The sequence below is a fragment of the Furipterus horrens genome, unplaced genomic scaffold (genome assembly GCF_987537825.1).
Source record: "Furipterus horrens unplaced genomic scaffold, mFurHor1.1.pri manual_scaffold_4, whole genome shotgun sequence".
Taxonomy (NCBI): Eukaryota; Metazoa; Chordata; class Mammalia; order Chiroptera; family Furipteridae; genus Furipterus; species Furipterus horrens.
The window spans coordinates 5504750-5524015 of NW_028327174.1; the positions used below are offsets into that span (position 1 = coordinate 5504750).

The 19266-nt window shown below is 39.3% G+C and overlaps 1 protein-coding gene across 2 annotated transcripts in view; it reads left to right on the forward strand.

The window, feature by feature from the left end:
* SLC25A17 (solute carrier family 25 member 17) overlaps nucleotides 1–19266 on the forward strand; it is a 34050-nt gene that overhangs the window by 2756 nt on the left and 12028 nt on the right. For both annotated transcript variants that reach the window (XM_090272379.1, XM_090272380.1), the window contains exons 2-4: nucleotides 8542–8602; nucleotides 11439–11505; nucleotides 12789–12940. In XM_090272379.1, the coding sequence (XP_090128505.1) occupies nucleotides 8542–8602; nucleotides 11439–11505; nucleotides 12789–12940 (280 nt within the window). The remainder of the gene's footprint in view (nucleotides 1–8541; nucleotides 8603–11438; nucleotides 11506–12788; nucleotides 12941–19266) is intronic.

Genomic DNA, 19266 nt, shown 5'->3' on the forward strand with positions numbered 1-19266 from the left:
CATTTCCCCCCTCTTTTTATTGCCTCTTTTTGTTTTTTCTTGATAAAAGTTCTGCTTGAAATTACGCACCCTGAATTTACTATGGGTTTTCTTCTCCCATAAGCTATATTAAGAGTGTCCAGTAGATGGACTTGTGAGAATAATATTTTTCTCTTGCTTCCCCTTGGGGCGGTCATGTTCCTAGCCATATCTGAATGAGAATTTGCATTGTGTTTTGTTATTCTTTTGAACTGTCATGCTCAGGAGTGGTTCTCAACTCTTTTCGCAAACCTCTGTATTAAGTAAGGTTAAACCATACAACATGTGCCCTGTTTTTCTGGTTGCTACCAAAGGAAAAAATTTCACTACAAAAAAATGACCCTACAGTTGATAAGAAAATTGGCATTGCTTTTAATGGTATAGTATGATGCCGTGTGGCCCAAAATATTACCTATCTACTATATCATGGTATTATAAGACTTCAAAAGTCAGTTTTAAAGGTTTTGTGCAGTCTTTTTTTTAGCTTATATTTATTTTTTATTGAATTAATTGGGGTTACATTGGTTAATTATTATATAGGTTTGAAGTATACAATTTTATAATACATTATCTGTATGTATATTGTATCGTGTATTCACCATGCTAAGTCTAGTTACACAGTCTTGATTGTAATTTTTCTAACTTTTTATAAAACAGGGACAGTAACACTTCACTTACTAAGATCTCCTGAGAAGTAAATGTGGGAGCACTTGTAGGGCACCCAGCACAATGCCTGAAATAGTGTAGTAAGGCCATAATATTCGTTTCTTTTTCAGATATGTTCTTGCAAACGCAGTGTTTGTTCCCAGTTTTAGAAACCCAATGGAACTGAAGTTTTCCCTCGTCTCATCTGGCCAGCCCTGCCCATTCCCTTCACTTGCAGTGGAGCTCACCTTTTACTCTCCGGATAAACTAGAGGCTGCGTGAGATGAGCTTCCTCACTTTTCTAATTACAGAGTCAGCTGCAATTATACGTACACGTATTTCCCTACGTTCTGCTTGTCTCAGGAAAATGTAGATGCATCCATCTCTGCTACCTTTGGTCTTGATCCCCCTCTATCAATCCAATCCCAGTTATCTTTCGGGATTTTGCTCCATTAATTTTCACCTGTTTCCTTAGCTTTACTCTTTCTCCAGTTTTCGCTCCCCTTCAGCCTTCAAACAAGCTCACGCTCAACCTGTCTTATCATAAAACCGTACCAATATGTTCTGGAGACTTCGTCTTTCTTCTCAGCTGCCGCTCATTCCCCTTCCCTTTATGCTAACTTTATTAAAAGGATATTCTGTACTTACTGCCTCTGCCCTGGACTCTGACCACTGGAACTGCTCTTTAGAAGCCATCACTAACTTCCTGATGGCTTAGTCTACTGACTCGTTTTCCCTTCTTACTTGATTTGACGTCTTTATAGTAGTTCACACTGTTGACCCCCCCCCCCACCTTCTTGAAGCGCCTTCTGAAAGAGCAGTTATTCTTTATGTTTTACTAAATAAGAATGATTCTTTTGGAAGGAACTTAAGTAACCATTACTAATTTTAGGGCCCTGATTAATATTGAGTCCTAGTGCTAAAAGATGCTTTAGAAAGGATGTATAGGAACCAACATCCGTTGAGTGGCAGTTGTGTGCTTGGTACGATGCTTTCCATAAGTTAATTCTCGCTCCTCACAGCAGTATCGGCAGTAGGTGTTGGTCCCAAAATTACAAATGAGGAAATTGAGACATGGAGATTTCCAGTTACTTATTACATAGTAGGTGTTATAGCTGGGACCTGAAGCTTGGTTTGTTTTATTCCGAAGCCCCGTGCTCTTTCCATTAGACACTCGCTGTGTTATCCATTCAGCCTTTTGTTTAACGCGCACATCTGTCTGTGTTTAGGTGTGAGAGTTAGATTGATTGTTACATTGGGGGAAGACTTACATTAACTCTGGTTAGGTGAATAATATTTTTGAATATGAAAGCTGTAGTAAGTGGCTTTCAATCTTTGGAATTTCATTAGCTTAAGATCTACCACTGAAAATATATTTTAGTTGTTTTCCTTTCTTTTAAAACTAATCCTTCTGTCCAATAATACCACGTACTCCATCAGGAGATGCCCTCCACTGATTTCAGCGGTGCTTCCGTGACTCAAACAGTTTTGGACTCCTCAGAAGTTGACACTGGAACTGGCATTGGTTTTTTTCTGTTTTTTTTTGAAACCATTTTTCATGCTTTGAGGGTACATGCGCATTTTGGAAACAGTCAAATTTGGAGACTTGGTTAGTAGGCTAACCCAAACATCATAATTTGTACTTAAAAACTATATTTATGTGTTTCCGTCTCTGTTATTCCCATTGTATTGCTCATGTTTAGGGGCCAAGTCTTGACCAGGTTTACCCCACTGTTTCATTCCGACTCTGCCTGTGGTATTAAGTACTCCAGCTCAATTTTATGAGTGTTTGTGTTGGCCAAATTAAAAAGTAAACTTTGGAGGTTTATTGACCTTTTACAGGAGAGGCATAGCCCAGAAAATGAGTCAACCGTCTATGTGTTTTGTTCTGTTTTTTAATTTTTTGAGCGAGGGGAAGAGAAGGGGTGAAACATCAAGGTGTGGTTGCCTCTTACATGCTCCCAGTTGGAGACCTGGCCCACAGCCCAGGCATGTGCCCTGACTGGGAATCAAACCAGCAACCCTTTGGTTTGCAGGCTGGTGCTCAATCCACTGAGCCACACCAGCCAGGACACAGCTTTTATTTATGTGATTATAACTCAATATTTATGGAATTAGAAATTAAAACTGAGAAATCATTAAGACACATTAAAATATTAAACCTATTGCACATTAACATGTAATATATTTTAACTGTTGTTTTCCGAAAAATAGAAGAATGGCATTGTTTTATATTTTTGTAAACCTCTCCAATGTTTGACGTAATAGAAGATTGCTGGATCCTTTTATCTGCTTCTGTATTCAGTCTGTTACAATATTACACGTCATGTAGCCTCTGGAAAACTTGACTACACATTGAGAAAGTGAGAAAGAAAAAGGCAAATAATGCCGTTGCATTCTTATGAAAATAGTTTTGATTCTGCAAACCCCTGAAAATGGTTTGGGGACTTTGCAGGGTCTCCAGGCCATATTCTGATGTCCTTTTAAAAATACTTGCTTTTTCTCCACTTCAAACTAAAACTAACACATGCTTATTGTTACAAAAAAATTATAGAGCTGCATAATGAGGGTAATGGAAGCCACGCTTAATTTTTTTTCTCCTGGTACAATCACTGTTTAGTATTTCTTGTTTGATTTTCCCAGATCTGTGTATTTGTGTTGTGAACACTTTTATAAGTGGGAGAAAACAGTGAAGGTTAGAAGTCATTTATGCCTTAATTGAAAAAAGATGGAGAACTGAGGTAGAACACTGAAGAGTAGAACTAGGAGTCTGAGGGATCGTAATTCTAACCCCAGCGCTGCCGCTCCAGCTTCAGGCAGGCCTCTTAACCACCCGGGCCCAGACTCCTCCATTCTCAGGCAAAGGGAGTCCCCTGCTTGTGACCTCTGAAGACTCTTCCAGCTCCAGGGCCAGTGCAGTGTAGGAATTAATTTACTTTTCCAACATCAAATGGTTAAATGCCAGAGGGAGATGGTAAAACGTGATGTCTGAAAATGTTTTGGTGAAATATATGAAGGTTTTTCTCTGGAAATGGATTTTTTAAAATTTTAGTTATTGTCAGAAGTAGAACTCCCATTCCACTCAGATGGTTAGAATTTTGTGGGACTCAAAACAATGCACTTATTTTTATGCCTCTTTGGAACAACAGTATTGTACATTGTGGTTATCTCCTTTGTATCTTGTGCCTTCTGATTTTATAAAAGTGAACATAGAGCCTAGAGGAATTTAATTTACTTATGAAAAGAGGAATTCAAATTCTGAAAAATCATGTACTTACATAGCTTAGCATAAGACTTATACCCTTGTATATAATAAGTATTTTCCTTCCGGTAACAGCTACTGATGAAAAGTCATCTGTGTGTTTGCTTGACAAGGAGACAAATATAGCAAGTCCCCAGTGTACAGAATAGCTATGTTTCAAATTTACCTTTGATGTTTGGAATACATTTTCCTGTGGACATTAAGTTTATTTGTAGGTACACGTAGTCATACTATTCATTAACAAGTTTCGGGTGTATGCTATGCCAGGCTCTGCTGGGTTTTCAAGCTCATCCACAAAAGAAATTTGACACATAAAATAGGCCCCATATTAGTACCTTTTTTTTACTAGTTTTTTAATCATTAATTTTTTTTTTTTTTTAAGTTTTAATTACAGCAGGGGTTAGGAATATGGACTTTGGAGCCAGGCTGCCTGTTTTCAAATACTGACGTATCACTTGCAAAGCCTACGACATGAGACAAGCTGCAGAACCTCTTGGTGTCTGTTATTCCTCATCTGAAAAACGGAGAGTATGATAGTGCCTAACCCATTAGGTTGTTGTGAAGATTAAGTACTTTTTAGTAAAATTCAGGTGTAATTCACATAACATAAAATTAACCATCTCAAACTGTATAATACAGTTCAGTGGTATTGAGTACATTCACAAGTTGTAACCACTACTTCTGTCTCATTTGAAAACATTAAAAAAAATTTTTTATGTATTGATTTTAGAGAGAGAAACATCAATTTATTGTTCCATTTAATTATGCATTCATTGGTTGATACTCGTATGTGCTGTGACCAGGATTGAACCTGCAACCTTGGCGTATCGGGACAATGCTGTAACCATCTGAGCTATCCAGCCAGGGCTCAAAACATTTTGAATGGATAAACAAAATGCAGTATGTACACACAATGGTATATTATTCAGCCATCTAAAGAAATGAAGAACTAACACATGCCACAGGCGGATAAACCTTGAAAACATCATGCGAAGTGAAAGAAGCCAGATACAGGAGGTCACAGGTTATATAACTTTTGATATGAAATATCCAGAATAGATACATCTGTAGAAAAAGAAAGCAGATTAGTGGTTGTCAGGACTGAGTGAAAGGGGACATTGGGGTGTGCCTGCTTAATGGGTACAGAGTTTTCCTTTGAGGTTATGAAAATTGGAACATGATAGAGGTGGTAGTTGTACACCATTATGAAAGTACTAAATGTCACTAAATGGTATACTTGAAAATGGTTAACTTTATGTTATGTGAATTCTACTTCAATTAAAACAATAATAATAAAGCTGTTTAATCACTTAGACTAGCAGAAGATCCTTGGACAACTATAGCCCAAGAGCCTATGGATTTCTATGCTTAACACTGGATTTCTATTCTTCTTTCAGGCCCCAGTGGATTTCCCTTACTTTTCCCATGAGTTCAACTAAACATTTAAATAATGTTTGTTATATTTTATTATTTACACTTTTTATATTTTATTTAACAATTGTAGATTTTTTAAAAGATTTTATTTATTTATTTTTAGAGAGAGGGGAAAGGAGGGAGAAAGAGAGGGAGAGAATCACCAATGTATGGTTGCCTCTTGAGCGCCCCCAACTGGGGACCTGGCCCACAACCCAGGCATGTGCCCTGACTGGGAATCGAACCCACGATCCTTTGCTTTGCAGGCCAGCACACAAGCCACTGAGTCACACGAGCCAGGGCAGTTGTAGATAATTTGTAGCACATTGTCTAGGTCACCATATTGGTAGAAATAGGAGCCCCCATTTCACCCTTAAAATTTTAACTCTCATATTTAAGCTTAGGTTTTCTAACAAAGCTTAGAATAAATGTATGTGTGTGTATCTTTTTCTTAAATAGGGTGAAACTGATAAGCTTTTCGTATCTAACTCGATCAGTGTTACACCCCTTCCCCTTCCAGGAATTGATGAAAAGGCCGCTTTCTGAGTGCGGGGGGGGGGGGGGGGGGGGGGGGGGGGGGTCCTGTTCTGGTGAGTGTTCCTACTCACCTGAGGCAAGTCCAGGTCCCTAAGTTCACAGTTACTGACTGGGACTGGGACTGGGACTACCTGGCTAGATTGTAGCGGTACCCAGCTACTCAACCAGAAATCCGCCCCACCTACTAGGGTGTGGGTTTGTTCCCCAGTCAGGACCCAAATGGGGGCAGCCAATTGATGTTTCTTTCTCACATCCATGCTTGTTTCTCTTCTTCTCCCTTCCTCTCTCTAGAAGCAATGAAAAAATAACCTCGGGTGAGGATAAAAAGAACAGAAAAATTCACTGCACAGCTCCCTTCTGCTTTCCAGTGCTTGTCTCCATCACTTGTAGTAATCTTGTCGTATTAGTTCTTTCTATTGCTGCTGTAACAGATTACCACAGAGTGGTGGCTTAAAACAACGCAAATTTACTATCCGTATGTCTGGAGGCCAGAAGTTGCCTGCGGGTCTCACTGAGCTAAAATCAAGGTGTCAGCAGGGCTGTGTTCCTTCTGGAGGCTCCAGGGAAGGAGCTGTTTGCTTGCCTTTCCAAGCTTCTGGAGGCCCCCCCACATAGCGTGCCTAGTGTCCCCTTAGTCCAGCAATGACGGGTGAATCCTCGTATTGCCTCACTGCCACCTGCTTTTATGTCTCCTTCTACTTTTAAGGACCCTTGTGATTACATTGGGCCTGCTCAGATAATCCAGAACTATCGCTTTACTTTTTTTTATCTTTCACTTACTGTTGGTGTACAATAATCTTTATTTTAAGGTCGGTAGTTAGCCACCCGCTGTATCATGTAATGTGTTCACAGCACTGGGGAGTAGGGTGTGACCATCTTTCAGGGGAGCATTATTCTGCTTGCCACACCTATCTTCTGTGCGTTTGGGCCTGTGAGTTCTTCTTTCAAAACAGCCTCACTCTGCTATTCTTTAATTTCTGGTCCACCAATCAGACCCCACTTTGTTTTTCTACACAACACTTTTTAATTTAAGTTTTTCCTGTCGTTATTACTGATGGAATGGGGAGGAAGCAATGGTGGATTTTCAATTCACTGTCTTGATCTAGTCTGTCTAATACTAATAAATTTTAAAAGTATTACTTAATTTTAATGGTGTGAGTTTTTTATGCTAGTCCATTGAACATTTTGGCTGACTGTTCTCTGATATCTTGGTATAAGGTGTACGGTTACATCACTTTAAGAATTCAAGGTAGGTAGGCAGGGGCTTCTAAGTTAGAAACCTTTAGGTGTCTGTTTAAAGGTGACAGGGAGGAGGGTTGGAGGTAGTCCACTTGTTTGATAAAGTAGTTTCCAGGCAGCACCTCTCTGCCTGGAGTGGCCCCATCTATGCAGTGGCGGACATAGGCAGGTAGTAGCATGCAAAAGGAGATAATGCTACAGCCTTAATGACCTTAATCAGCATTCTCCAGCTTTCCAATTGCCATTTTTCTTAGAAATTGCCTATAAAGTGAGCAGGGGTGCCAAAAGCATAGATTTATAAATGATAAACCTTTGTGGGTCCAATGTTTCTTGAAACATTAAGTATTATCTCGTCCTTACTAGAAAAGAACATTTATGTTGGAGCCATCACAAAGCATTAATAAGTGAAAGTAAAGTGATTTTAATAAACACTTATTAAGAATCTGTTGTATTAAAGAAATAGAATAAATATTCTTACTATCTGGTGGAAGAGTTGGATTCCACTGTAATATGTTCACTATAATGTAAATTTTGTATGAGTTACAAAAAAGTGCTAGAGGAACATGGAGTTTTGAAGAATACTGATAGGATAATGCAGTGTTCTCACCCTCAAGCCAACTGACCTATTTAAATAGATAGAGACCTAGCAAATTCTTGTTCTTATCTATAAAGTCATTATGATTACAGCATTGTACATAACTATAATTAGATCGGTAGCCTAAAACTTGATCTTCTGCCTGAGATTATATACCCACCAGTGGGCCGGCATCTGGGTTGGGAACCATAATCCCACAAAAGATTTCTTGTATATAATTTCATCCCTAACTATATGCTTGTGGTTTTTATTCGTAGGATCTTGTGAATGGAAAGACTGGTGTGGGCTTTTTTTCCTTGATCATTTTTGTCATCGAGCCACCTTGGATGAATTATGGGATTTTTAGCAAAAGAGAATGTCCCTATTTTATTTGAAGCAAGCAGACAAAACCATTACAAAGAACAACATGATACTGAAACTTCTTTTACTTTGTGGTGAATGTCTTGATTAGCATGGAGAATAGAAGCACATATCTGTTTGATTACTGGATATTTTGGTTTCAGAGATTAGGAGCAGCAACTGACCTGTGAAAGGTTAAAATTTTATTTATCTGCTCGCTTTGACATGTATCCTAGGTTGCAAACCCCTAAGATTGTCATCTCCAAGGACCCACTACATTTTTTTTTTTTAAGTCAGAGAGATAGAAAGATATTTCTTCTTGAAAATTTAATACTTCTGTTTAAGTACATAACTATAGAAGTTTAAACGATAATAATCCCAGTGGGCTAAAACCTGATTTGACCCATCGTTAATAGTGAACTTCTGTTCGTTTAAAAGTGGTAGCGCGTTGTCTTGTGATGTGTAATGGCTAAAGGTTTTTCAAACTTTCCAGGGCAGCGTGACAGCAATGACGGTGTTCTTTCCTTTGGACACAGCTCGACTTCGACTGCAAGGTGAGTGAGTGTCTTTTGTATTTCTGTTCATTTGGTGTGAGGGAGCAAACACCCTTCTCTGATAAGTTCTAAATGAACAGAAGGGTATTGTTTCGTTAGAGACCTGCTGCCCATTTTCACTGACTTCCAATACTTGCCATCATTGCTGTTTCCTGATTGGCAGAGGAAGCGTTCGTGGAGGAGTCATAGCCTTAGCCATTTTCTATTCTGAGATAACCCGAGTGGGCTTACTTTAACAGTTTTGAATCATTATGATTCTTTCTAATAAATAATATGACTTTTTAAAGGCACAATGGAGAGTTTTTGCTGGAGGTAGATTTTCTCAAATGAGAAGAGAGAATAGGAAACATAGTGGAGCCAGATGCACGCTGTCTCTGCTCATCTAGGCACGTAGCCCTAGTTTGCCTCTTTTGCTTTATAGGACTGTGTAACTATAACTCCTGCTTGGTTTTTTGTCCATATTTTTCAACTTGAAGTAATAAACCAATGCCAACATGTACATGAAAAGGTAAGAGTAAGATGATGAAGAGGTCAGAGTAAGGTGAGCTTTGAAGAAATTAATTGCTGTGTTAAAACCCTTCAGAGTTTTAGGATAGGTAATAATTTCATATGACTCAACTCAGAAAACAAAATATATTAAAAAAATACACAGTACAGTGAAACATTTCACTCTAGACCGCCCCTTTTCCCCTTTCCCTTGCAGATAATGTCCTTACTTGTTTCTCAGTTGGTTTTGCAGAGTTTCTTTATGGAGTAACAAGCAAATAAGAATATATGTTCTTTTGTCCCTTCCACAGAAGCCTACTTTCCACACTGGCATTTTTCATTTGACAGCATATTTTGGATGCCTTCCAAAGGGTTCTTTGGGAGCCTCTTGATCCTTCCTTCTAGTTGTAGACTGTTCCATTGGATGGATGCACCCCTGTTGGAGAGGCTTGGGTTGTGTCTTCTCTTTCGTAGTATAGACTCGTTCATTGCCGCTCTGTTTCTGTAAATTCTGTGGGGTAAATTCCCGGAAGTGGGACTGCTGGATCAAAGGTAAATGTGCTTATGGTTTTGATAGATATTACCAGATGTCCTTCTATATAGGTATCTAAATTTTGCCATCCTACAAGCCATTGGTTCATTTCCACATTTTTCTGTTTTCAAAATATTCTTCAAATGTGGGTATGAAATTTGAAGTTAATTGAGGTAGGTTTTGTTTTTAGTAAGAATGACAAGAAAAGCAGAATTCTCATTCTTTTGAGACCTTTTATATTTTTAGATTAGAAAATAGAACACAAGGCTAAAACTTTAGAAACTTGAGTTTTTATCCTGACTTCACTGCCAAGTACGTGTCTGTCCTTCACAGCTTTTGTGTCTGTAGCCTCTTCCCTAAAAGGGAGATAGTTTATTTCCTCTCTGCTTTATAAGATGATAAGATAAAAATGAGAATATGTAACTTTGGGGCAGAAAAGCAAGAAAGCCTTATGAATATCAGAAATAAGTTTCATATAATAAGGGCTTGGTGATGATGAACTCCTTTAGCTTTACCTTGTCTGGGAAGCACTTTACCTGCCCTTCCATTCTAAATGATGGCTTTGCTGGATAGAGTAATCCTGGTCCTTGCTTTTTATCACATTGAACACTTCTTGCCAGTCCCTTCTTGCCTGCAGTTTCTTTTGAGAACTCAGCTGATAGCCTTATAGGAACCCCTTTGTAGGTAACTCTCTGCTCTTCTCTTGCTGCTTTTAAGATTCTCTCTTTATCTTTCACCTTTGCCATTTTAACTATGATGTGTCTTGGTGTGGTCCTCCTTGGGTTCATCATCACCAAGCCCTTATTATATGAAATGTTGAAGTTACTTATTTAAGAAAAGGAAGATCAAAACTATAAACAGTAAAATGACAACAAACTCATAACTATCAACAAATGAATGTAAAAAACAAAAACTGAGCGAACAGCTAGCACAGGAACAGAATCATAGGCGTGGAGAACATATGGAGGGTTAGCAGCAGGGAGGGGGGAGGGTGAAAACGGGGGGAAAAGTACAGGGACTAAGAAGCATAATCGGTAGGTACAAAATAGACAGGGCACGTTAAGAATAGTAAAGGGAATAGGGAAGCCAGAGAACTGATATGCATGACCCATGGACGTGAAGTAAGGAGGGGGAGGGTTGCAGAAGGAGGGCACTGGGCAGAGGGGAGCAAAGGGGAAAAAATTGGGGCAACTGTAATTACATAATCAATAAAATGTACTTTAAAAAAAGAAGGAAGAAATTTCATGCCCTGGCTAGTATGGCTCAGTTGGGCATCTTCTGGCTAGGTGAAAGGTTGCCAGTTTGATTCCTGGTCAGGGTACATGTGGGTTTGGTCCCTGGACAGGGTGCGTACCAGAGGCAGCCAATCCATGTTTTTTACATCTGTGTTTCTCTCCCTCTCTTTCTCCTTCCCTTCCCCCCCCTCTAATAAATAAATAAATAAATAAATAAATAAATAAAATAAATAAATAAATAAATGCATGAATGAATGAATAAATAAATAAATAGCCCTGGATGGTGTGGTTCAGTGGATTGAGCACAAGACTGCGAAACAAAAGGTAGCCGGTTTGATTCCCAGTCAGGGCACGTGCCTGGGTTGTGAATCAGGTTCTCGTTGGGAGTGTGTGAGAGGCAACCAATCCTCACCTCTCCCTAAAAGTAAATAAATAAAATCTAAAATAAGAAGTAATAATACATAAATAAAATAATAAAGAATAAAAAGAAAGGGTTTTCTCTTGTCACATTTTTACTTTGGATATTAGGTATTGAATTAAAATGCTGTGGTTCACAAGTAACAGATACTGTTTCGTCTTGTAGTTGATGAGAAAAGAAAGTCCAAAACCACACACATGGTGCTCCTGGAGATCATTAAAGAAGAAGGCCTGTGAGTACTGCTGCTTTTATCTTTGTGAGACTAAGAGGCTCCACAGGAGGCTCGCAGGCCTCGACTCCTTTCTGTCCGCCCTCACGGCCATGTGGTGTGGTGAATTCGCACTGGCCTGACTCATAAGGACATAGTTGCTTTCATTCCCTTCGAATTGTGTGGTTCGTAGAACCTTCCGTGAAGCCAGTGTTTTGTTTTATGTGCGGTAAACCAAAGAAGGTAATAGTTGTTTAGTTCATTCCTATCACATGCATTCAGGTTATGTACTTATTTTATTTTTAACTCTTTTATTTGTAAATAATTTTCAGATTTACAAAATATTGCAAAATGAAAGAGTACAGTGAACACCGGTATATACGTTACCCAGCTTCACCTGTTGTTAACACTTTCATTTGTTCTTGCCATTTTCTCGTGTGTTCTCCCTTCCTCCCTCTCTGCTCCCCTTCTCTTTAGTGCGCACACACCATGCACAAATTTGTTTCCAATTATTTGAGAATAAGTTTTATACCATACTCAAAGCCCTTTACCCTGTGACACGTTTTCAAAGAATATCGTCAGTCCTCAGTCCTCTTTTTTAAAAATAAAATTCTACTTATTTTAAGGTTGCTGCATGTTTCTTTATGAATAGTTCTGGTCTAGAATAATGCATAGATGATATTGTTTCCTTCTCAGGGTGTCATATCTGGGGTCACCTATTGTCCACCTGCCCTTCATTGATTAGTCATGATTTTTTAGATTTTAGTTAGCCACCGAATAATTTTATTTCTCCTCTGTTGCAACTATAAGCAGTCTATGAGGAGATACTTTACTTAATATCAGTATAGACTGTTTTACCAGCGACTTCTAGTTAATTACTATACTTCATTATTTTGATGCTCCAGTTGTCCCAGGTTTGGCCAGCGGGAGCCTCTGAGCCCTTATAATACGCCCCATCATTTTTTTTGCACTTCATTTTCTACATTCATTTTAAATGTTCTTGCCCTGTGTGAATGATACTATATTAACCAATAGCCATAAGGAAGTTGTCTTTGATTTTACATAGTAATTTACTAAAGGAAAACAGTAAATCAGCTTTGAATGTATATTGTTTCTTTGATGTCATTAGTGCTAGAAAAGATTTGTTAGTTTAGACATCCATCACAATGTAAGACGTGTGTACCGTGTGGAGTACATTGTAGTACAGGAGTGAATTTTGAGAATATGTGAGTGACAATCAACCTTTCTTAGGACTTTCCCATTTCTAGTCCAGCATCTTTACTTTGCTTATTGTGTTTTTTCTCTAGCCTGGCCCCATATCGAGGGTGGTTTCCAGTTATCTCCAGTCTCTGCTGCTCCAATTTTGTCTATTTCTACACTTTTAATAGTCTCAAAGCAGTCTGGGTCAAAGGTCAACATTCTACTACTGGAAAAGATCTGGTAATTGGATTTGTTGCAGGTAACAAAGCTTTCTGAGTGTAAATTATTTTTATATTCTAACATTTATCTTGTTCATATATCTTCTAAGAAGTTATTTTAGCGCAAAGTTACGCTACAAAGAATATAGTTTTCTGACTTATATGTATGTGTGTTTTAAAAGCACATAACATAAAATTTACTATCTTAACAATTTTTAAGTGTGTACTTCAGTAGTAAGTTTATGCACATGGGTGTGAAATGGATCTCCAGAACATTGTCACCTTAGTTACAAAAATGAAACCCTAGACCCATTAAATAACAACTCCTCTTTCCCCATCCCCCTAACCCCTGGTAACCACCACTCTGCTTTCCGTTTCTAGGAATTTGACTACTTTAGATGCTTCATGTAAATGCAGTCATACAGTATTTGTGTTTTGTGACTGGCTTATTTCACTCAGTGTAATGTTCTCAAGGTTCATTCATTCATTTTTAAGGCTGAATAATATTATATGTTCTGTTGGTGGACATTTAGGTTATTTCTGCCTCTTGACTACTGTGAATAGCTGCCAACATGAACATGGGTTGTGCACATATCTCTGAGTCCCTGCTTTCGGTTCTTCTGGATATACACCCAGGAGTGAGGTTGCTGGGTCGTGTGGTAATTCTTTCTTAAATTCTGTGAGGAAACACTGGACTGTTTTCCACAGTGGTTGTGCCATTTTATAATCCCGCCAGCAGTGCACAGGGTTCCAGTTTCTCCACATCCTCACCAGCACATTTTTTCATTGATTTTTTTAGAGAGAGAGGAAGAAAGAGAGAGTGAGAGACATCGATGTGAGAGGCAAACATTGATGGGTTGCCTTCTTGTATGCGCCCCAGCTACGTGTCTTTTTAAAATATGAGGTTATAGTAGTCCCTCTCTATGTCGCGGTTCACTTACCGTGGCTTCACCATATCACGGATTTTAAAAAATTTTATATTTAATTTTTTATCGCGGATTTTTCACTACATCGTGGGATTTTGCGGAACTGAATACATATGTTGTTAAAATTACGTAGGTTTAAGAGCGTAGAATAAATGTAAGGTTCCTACTTTGTGGTGGGTCTGGAATGTGATACCTGTGATAAGTGAGGGAATACTGCTTCTTTTCCATTTCTTTTTTTCTTGAGAGGTTCACAAGAGATGTTTAACATGAACAGGACTGGCTACATAATTTTCAGGGCCCAGTACACAAAAGATGTGGGGACTCCTTGTTCACAATTTATTAAGCATTTCAAGACAACACCAAAGCGTTAGACAGGTTGCCCACCCATGAATCCCACTCTGAATATGAAAGCCTGTAGTCAGATATGACAAAGGTATTCAGTGCACAGTCCGGTGTAGTCTGTGTCATAATAGTTGTTAATGCTTTAAAGGTTTCATAGCAGGGAGAGAGGTCACTTCAGGCTGGATGGGGACATGGGGGGTGGTATCTGCTTAAGGAAGCAGTGGCTCTTGAACTGAGCCTTGGTAGGATTGGTAACATTTATAGATGAGTGTTGGCACCTTCCTGATGAAGGGAATGATAGAGAATTGAGAAAATCCAGACCCGTGTTTAGAACAGTGAGTTCTCTAATTTAGTTAGTGAGTGAAGTGGGTGTAGGAACATGAGCAATGAGGTTGTAGAGGTGAGTAGGAGCCAGATTTTAGAAGGCTTTGGATCCTCGTCATCTGAGACTTCAGGAGTGCTAGGGAGCCATTATGAGTATTTTGTTACTGCCTATCTCTACTTAGTGGAGTTTGAGCTCCATATATATGATTATCAGAGAAATATATAAGATGCAGAGAAGGTATCATTTATTAAATATGAGATATATATGTACATATATATATATATATAAGATTTTTTACAGATAGATAGTACCTGCGCTATGGAGTGTGTGTGTGCGTGTGTGTGTGTGTGCATGTGCGTATCCCCCTTGCTGTATTCTCAGTAAGAACAGCTCATAGCATGCTCAGTAAATATTTTCTGAATGAACAAAGTATTTGTTGGATTAGTCAGGATTTTATTAAAAAGGTGGAAAGAAAGTATATCTGTTTCCTTTGTTTTTGTGTGTTTATCCATTTTAGTCTGTAAGTTAATTGATTTGAATATTGCATGTTTAGTTTTAGTTATTTTGTGGAGTAACTTTTTGAATATTCTTTGAAAATTTACTAATTCAGGATCCACAAAATTAAATAATATATATGCACATTTGAACTTAAAACAGTTTGATTTGAAAGTATCACCAAGCCAGGAGTAGTCGCAGGCCCCAAGTTCTCCTATTCACCTGAGACCACTGCTCTGTTTTGGTTTGGACTCTGAGTTTTTCTTCTGCTTAATGTCCTCATTTTAGTCTTAGGTTGATTTTAATCTAATTAACTTTCACTTGGACCAACTTTTTAAAAACTGAAGTATAATTGACATATAACATTTTATTAGTTTCAGGTGTACAACATAATAATTCAATATGTGTATATATTGAGAAATAATCACCACACTGGGTCTGGTTAACATCATCACCACACAGTTACATTATTTTTTCCTTGTGGAGAGAACTATTAACTCTATTCTTTCCGCAACTTTCAAATATACAATAAGGTATTATTAACTAGTAATTACGCTGTACACTGCAGCCACATTACTTATTTAACTTACAACTGGAAATGTGCACTTTGGCCGCCTTCACCCCCCACCAGACCCGCTTTCACATGGAGTATAACACGATTTCATTATCTGAGAGGAGGGATGGACAGTTGTAGGTCGGTAACTCAGGACAGAAACCGGAGTCATCACTGAGGGTGCTCTCACCCGCCACGTGCACTTGGTCATCCAGAACCACCAGTCTGTCTTTTAAGTACCTTGGGAATCCGTTTCTTCTCCGTGTCCACAGCCATTTCCCCAGATCAAGCGTCATCATCTCTCACCTGGACTGTGGCCGTTCTGATCTCCTTGCCTTTGAGGTCTTCCTCACTGGCTGTAATTCTCCCTGTGGTGGCGCAAGGAGGCAAAGCATGTGTACCTGCACCTCCATCTTGACTGGAAGTCCTCTCACTAGTTTTCCAGCAGTGTCAGAACGCAAAGAACTCAAGTTCGAGATGTGTTCGCTTGGAAAAACAAAAATCAGAGTAGATCCTGTACAGAGGGAACCTTTTTTACGTAATTGCAACAAATGGCATTCTAGTCTGATTTTTAAACTCGAGACCAAGTTTTTATAATATCTTGATTTTATTGCGTTTTAGATTACTGTAGTTTATATGTATTTACGTTTAAAAGGTTATGATTCACTGTCCAGGACTAACTCACAACTTCTGGTGAAACTACTAATTTATGAACTATATGATGAAATTTTTTCCGTTTTAATTGTCCAAAGCTGTTTATTTGCTGTATCTGGTGTCCTGTTATCTACAGGGTGAACACCACCCCTTGCGATTCTCTCTCACGGTGCTCCGCTTGTTTCCTGTCTAATTCTCTCACATTTGTAATTGTGGTAGATTCTGCCATGCCTAACACAACTAGGCTGGCATAGTAGGACAGTTTGTTTTAAAAAGTCAGTTGATGTAGAGAATAGTGTAAGTAGCCTACTTACCTTAAGTATTTTAACTTAAGACCTGTGAATATACTATTTCAGTTTTTTAAATGTATGGCCAATGCATATTGGTTCACTGATGGGAGTTCTGCGCTGCCTTTTCTTACATAACCCGTACCTGTAAGGCCTCGGCTACAGTAACAGATACAACTGCCATAGGCAGGTTTGGAAAAAGACATAATTCACTCTTGGGAAGAATAAAACCCAGTGGGATGGATGGACGCTGACGAGCAGGGGAGTACCAGAGAGTGTGCTGTGGACATCTGTCGGTGTCCTGGAGCGGGAAAGAGAAGCACTGGTTAGTCTGGTGAGCCCATTCTGAAGAACTGGTTAAAAAAGATCCCAATTTAATAATATCATTCTAAGTTACTTACATTCAGAAATGGTTTCTGGAATGTGTGAGAAAAAGGGTGGATCCTGGTTGACACGCAGGGAGAGCCAGTGGGTCTTCTGTCAGTTGTGAGCATCATCTGTCACATGTCTCATCACGGAGATGGTTGGGAACTGCTTTTCTGAAACCCAGACCTGATTGTGCTGTCCCCAGCTTCAGAAATCTCAATGTCTGTCTCTTGCATGCAGAATAAAGACATGGCATCCTCAGCATTCAAGGCCCTCACCGTATCTGGGGTAAGGGCCTAACATAGAAGATCTGCTATGATACTGCTTACCTCTAGCTGTTCCCATCGTCATGCCAAACTGAGGTTCCCTGAATATACCAAGCTATTTAGAAACTCCATTCCTCTATAGTTGCTGTTATCTCTCTGAAATATTCTTATTGTAAAATATATTTCATGGTCTGCCTGATGCAGCCTTATTGCCTTTTTCATCTTATTAACTCCTATTTATTCATCTTTTTATTCTCAGCTCAAGCTTCCTTTTCAGAAAGCCTCCTCTGAAGGCTTCTCTGCCACCCCAGGTTTCTTTCTGGGTTAGGTGCCCATTCTCTGTGCACCAGCACAACAGATGCCTCTGTCTCCGTGCTCACTCTGCTGTGTGGTAACAGTCTGCGTGTTTGTCTTTGTCTTTTACTAGACAGTGAACCGCTTAAAGGCAGATACTACATTTCTGTTATTTCTGCATCCTCAGTGTTTTAACACAGTGCCCAATACATGGACGGTATTGATTAATGTTGAATGAATGAGTGAAATTTAAAGGACTGCTTCTCTTGTAATTTACACTTTACTAAGTGGCAACTCTAGTCTTGTAGTTGCCCCACCAAAATCTTGAATTTGTCATCTCTCTCTCTCTCTCTCTCTGACCCTGCTTCCAATCTAGGAGCAAATCCTGTTGCCTCTTTCTTCATTTGGTATCCAGTTCAGCCACCTGTCTCTACTATGACCTTAATCCAAACCACCATAAAGTCTTGACTGGATTAGCTTCAGAGCCTCCTAACTGAGGTCCTGCTTCCTCTTTGTCCCCTTCAATCTGTATTCAACATAGCAGCCAGTGTGATCATGTTAAAACATAGGCAAGATCGTATTATTTCTCTGTTCAAAGCCCTCCAGTTGCTTCCCATCTTGCTCAGAGTAAAAGCCAGGGTCCTTACCTAATCCTACAAAGCGCTGCATGGCTGGCCCTCCTAGTGTTCTCTTCATTCACGCCACTGCAGCCACACTGGCTCCTCCCGAATGTGCCTGGCACGCTTCTGCCTCGGGGCCACATTCTTGCTCTTTCCCCTGCCTGGTAACTGCCTGGCTCTCTCCCTCAGCTCCTCTAGCATCTTTCCCCTAAATGGCCGCAATGTCTGAAATAGACATCCCAATAATCTACTTACATTTTCTCCTTAAGCCCTGACCGGTGTGGCTCAGTTGATTGAGTGTCATCACGCAAAGTAGAAAGGTTGCCAGTTTGATTCCCAGTCAGGGCACGTACGAGAGGCAACCGATGAATGTTTCTTTCTCACATCGATGTTTCTCTCTTTCTCCCACCCTTCCCCTCTCTCTAGAAGTAAATAAATAAAATCTTTTAAAAAAATTTCTTCTCAAGCCTTATTGTCTAACATTCTACGTATTTTACTTATTTATCTTGTCTTGTTGCACCATTGGAATGTAAGCTTCATGAGGACAGGGAGTTTGTGTTTATTTACTGCCATATTGTCAGCACCTGGAACAGGGCTGACCGCATACTAGACACACAGTACATATTTGATGAGCAGACCGTGGACGAACGACTCGTGGGACTGTACTTGTTCTGTGTTACGCAAAGGAATCAGACCAGGACCATAACACACGTCATCGCTTCAGAATTGCTAGTTCATACCTCAGATAAAAATAACTTATTAGCTAATTTTGTATATGTTTCCAGTTTTTAAGAAGGTAGATTTAATATCAATAAAAATAAAATTTCTAACAGCTCTTGGAAAAAAATAGATCATTGGGTTCAGAGTAAATTTCTGTCTTTCAAAACTTTCAGAAATAAAGTGAATAATCACTTGGTCATTGAATTAGAATAGTGGTCGCCATTGAGGCCGATTTGACCCACAGGGGACACTGGCAGATCTCTGGGGGCAGTTTTGGTTGTCACAGCTCAGGGATGCTACTGGCATCTAGTGGGTAAAGGACCGGCTAACCATCCTACACAACAGCACCCCCCAGACACCCCGAGCCCCAAATAAAGAATTATCTAGACCAAACTGTCAATAGGGTCACAGTTGAGACCCTTGGTCAGATGAATTTCTGAAAGTAGGAGATTCCTTGGAACTTACTTTTTGTGAGTTTTAAACTTCTTATAACATGTTGTTTTTTTTTATCTCAATACC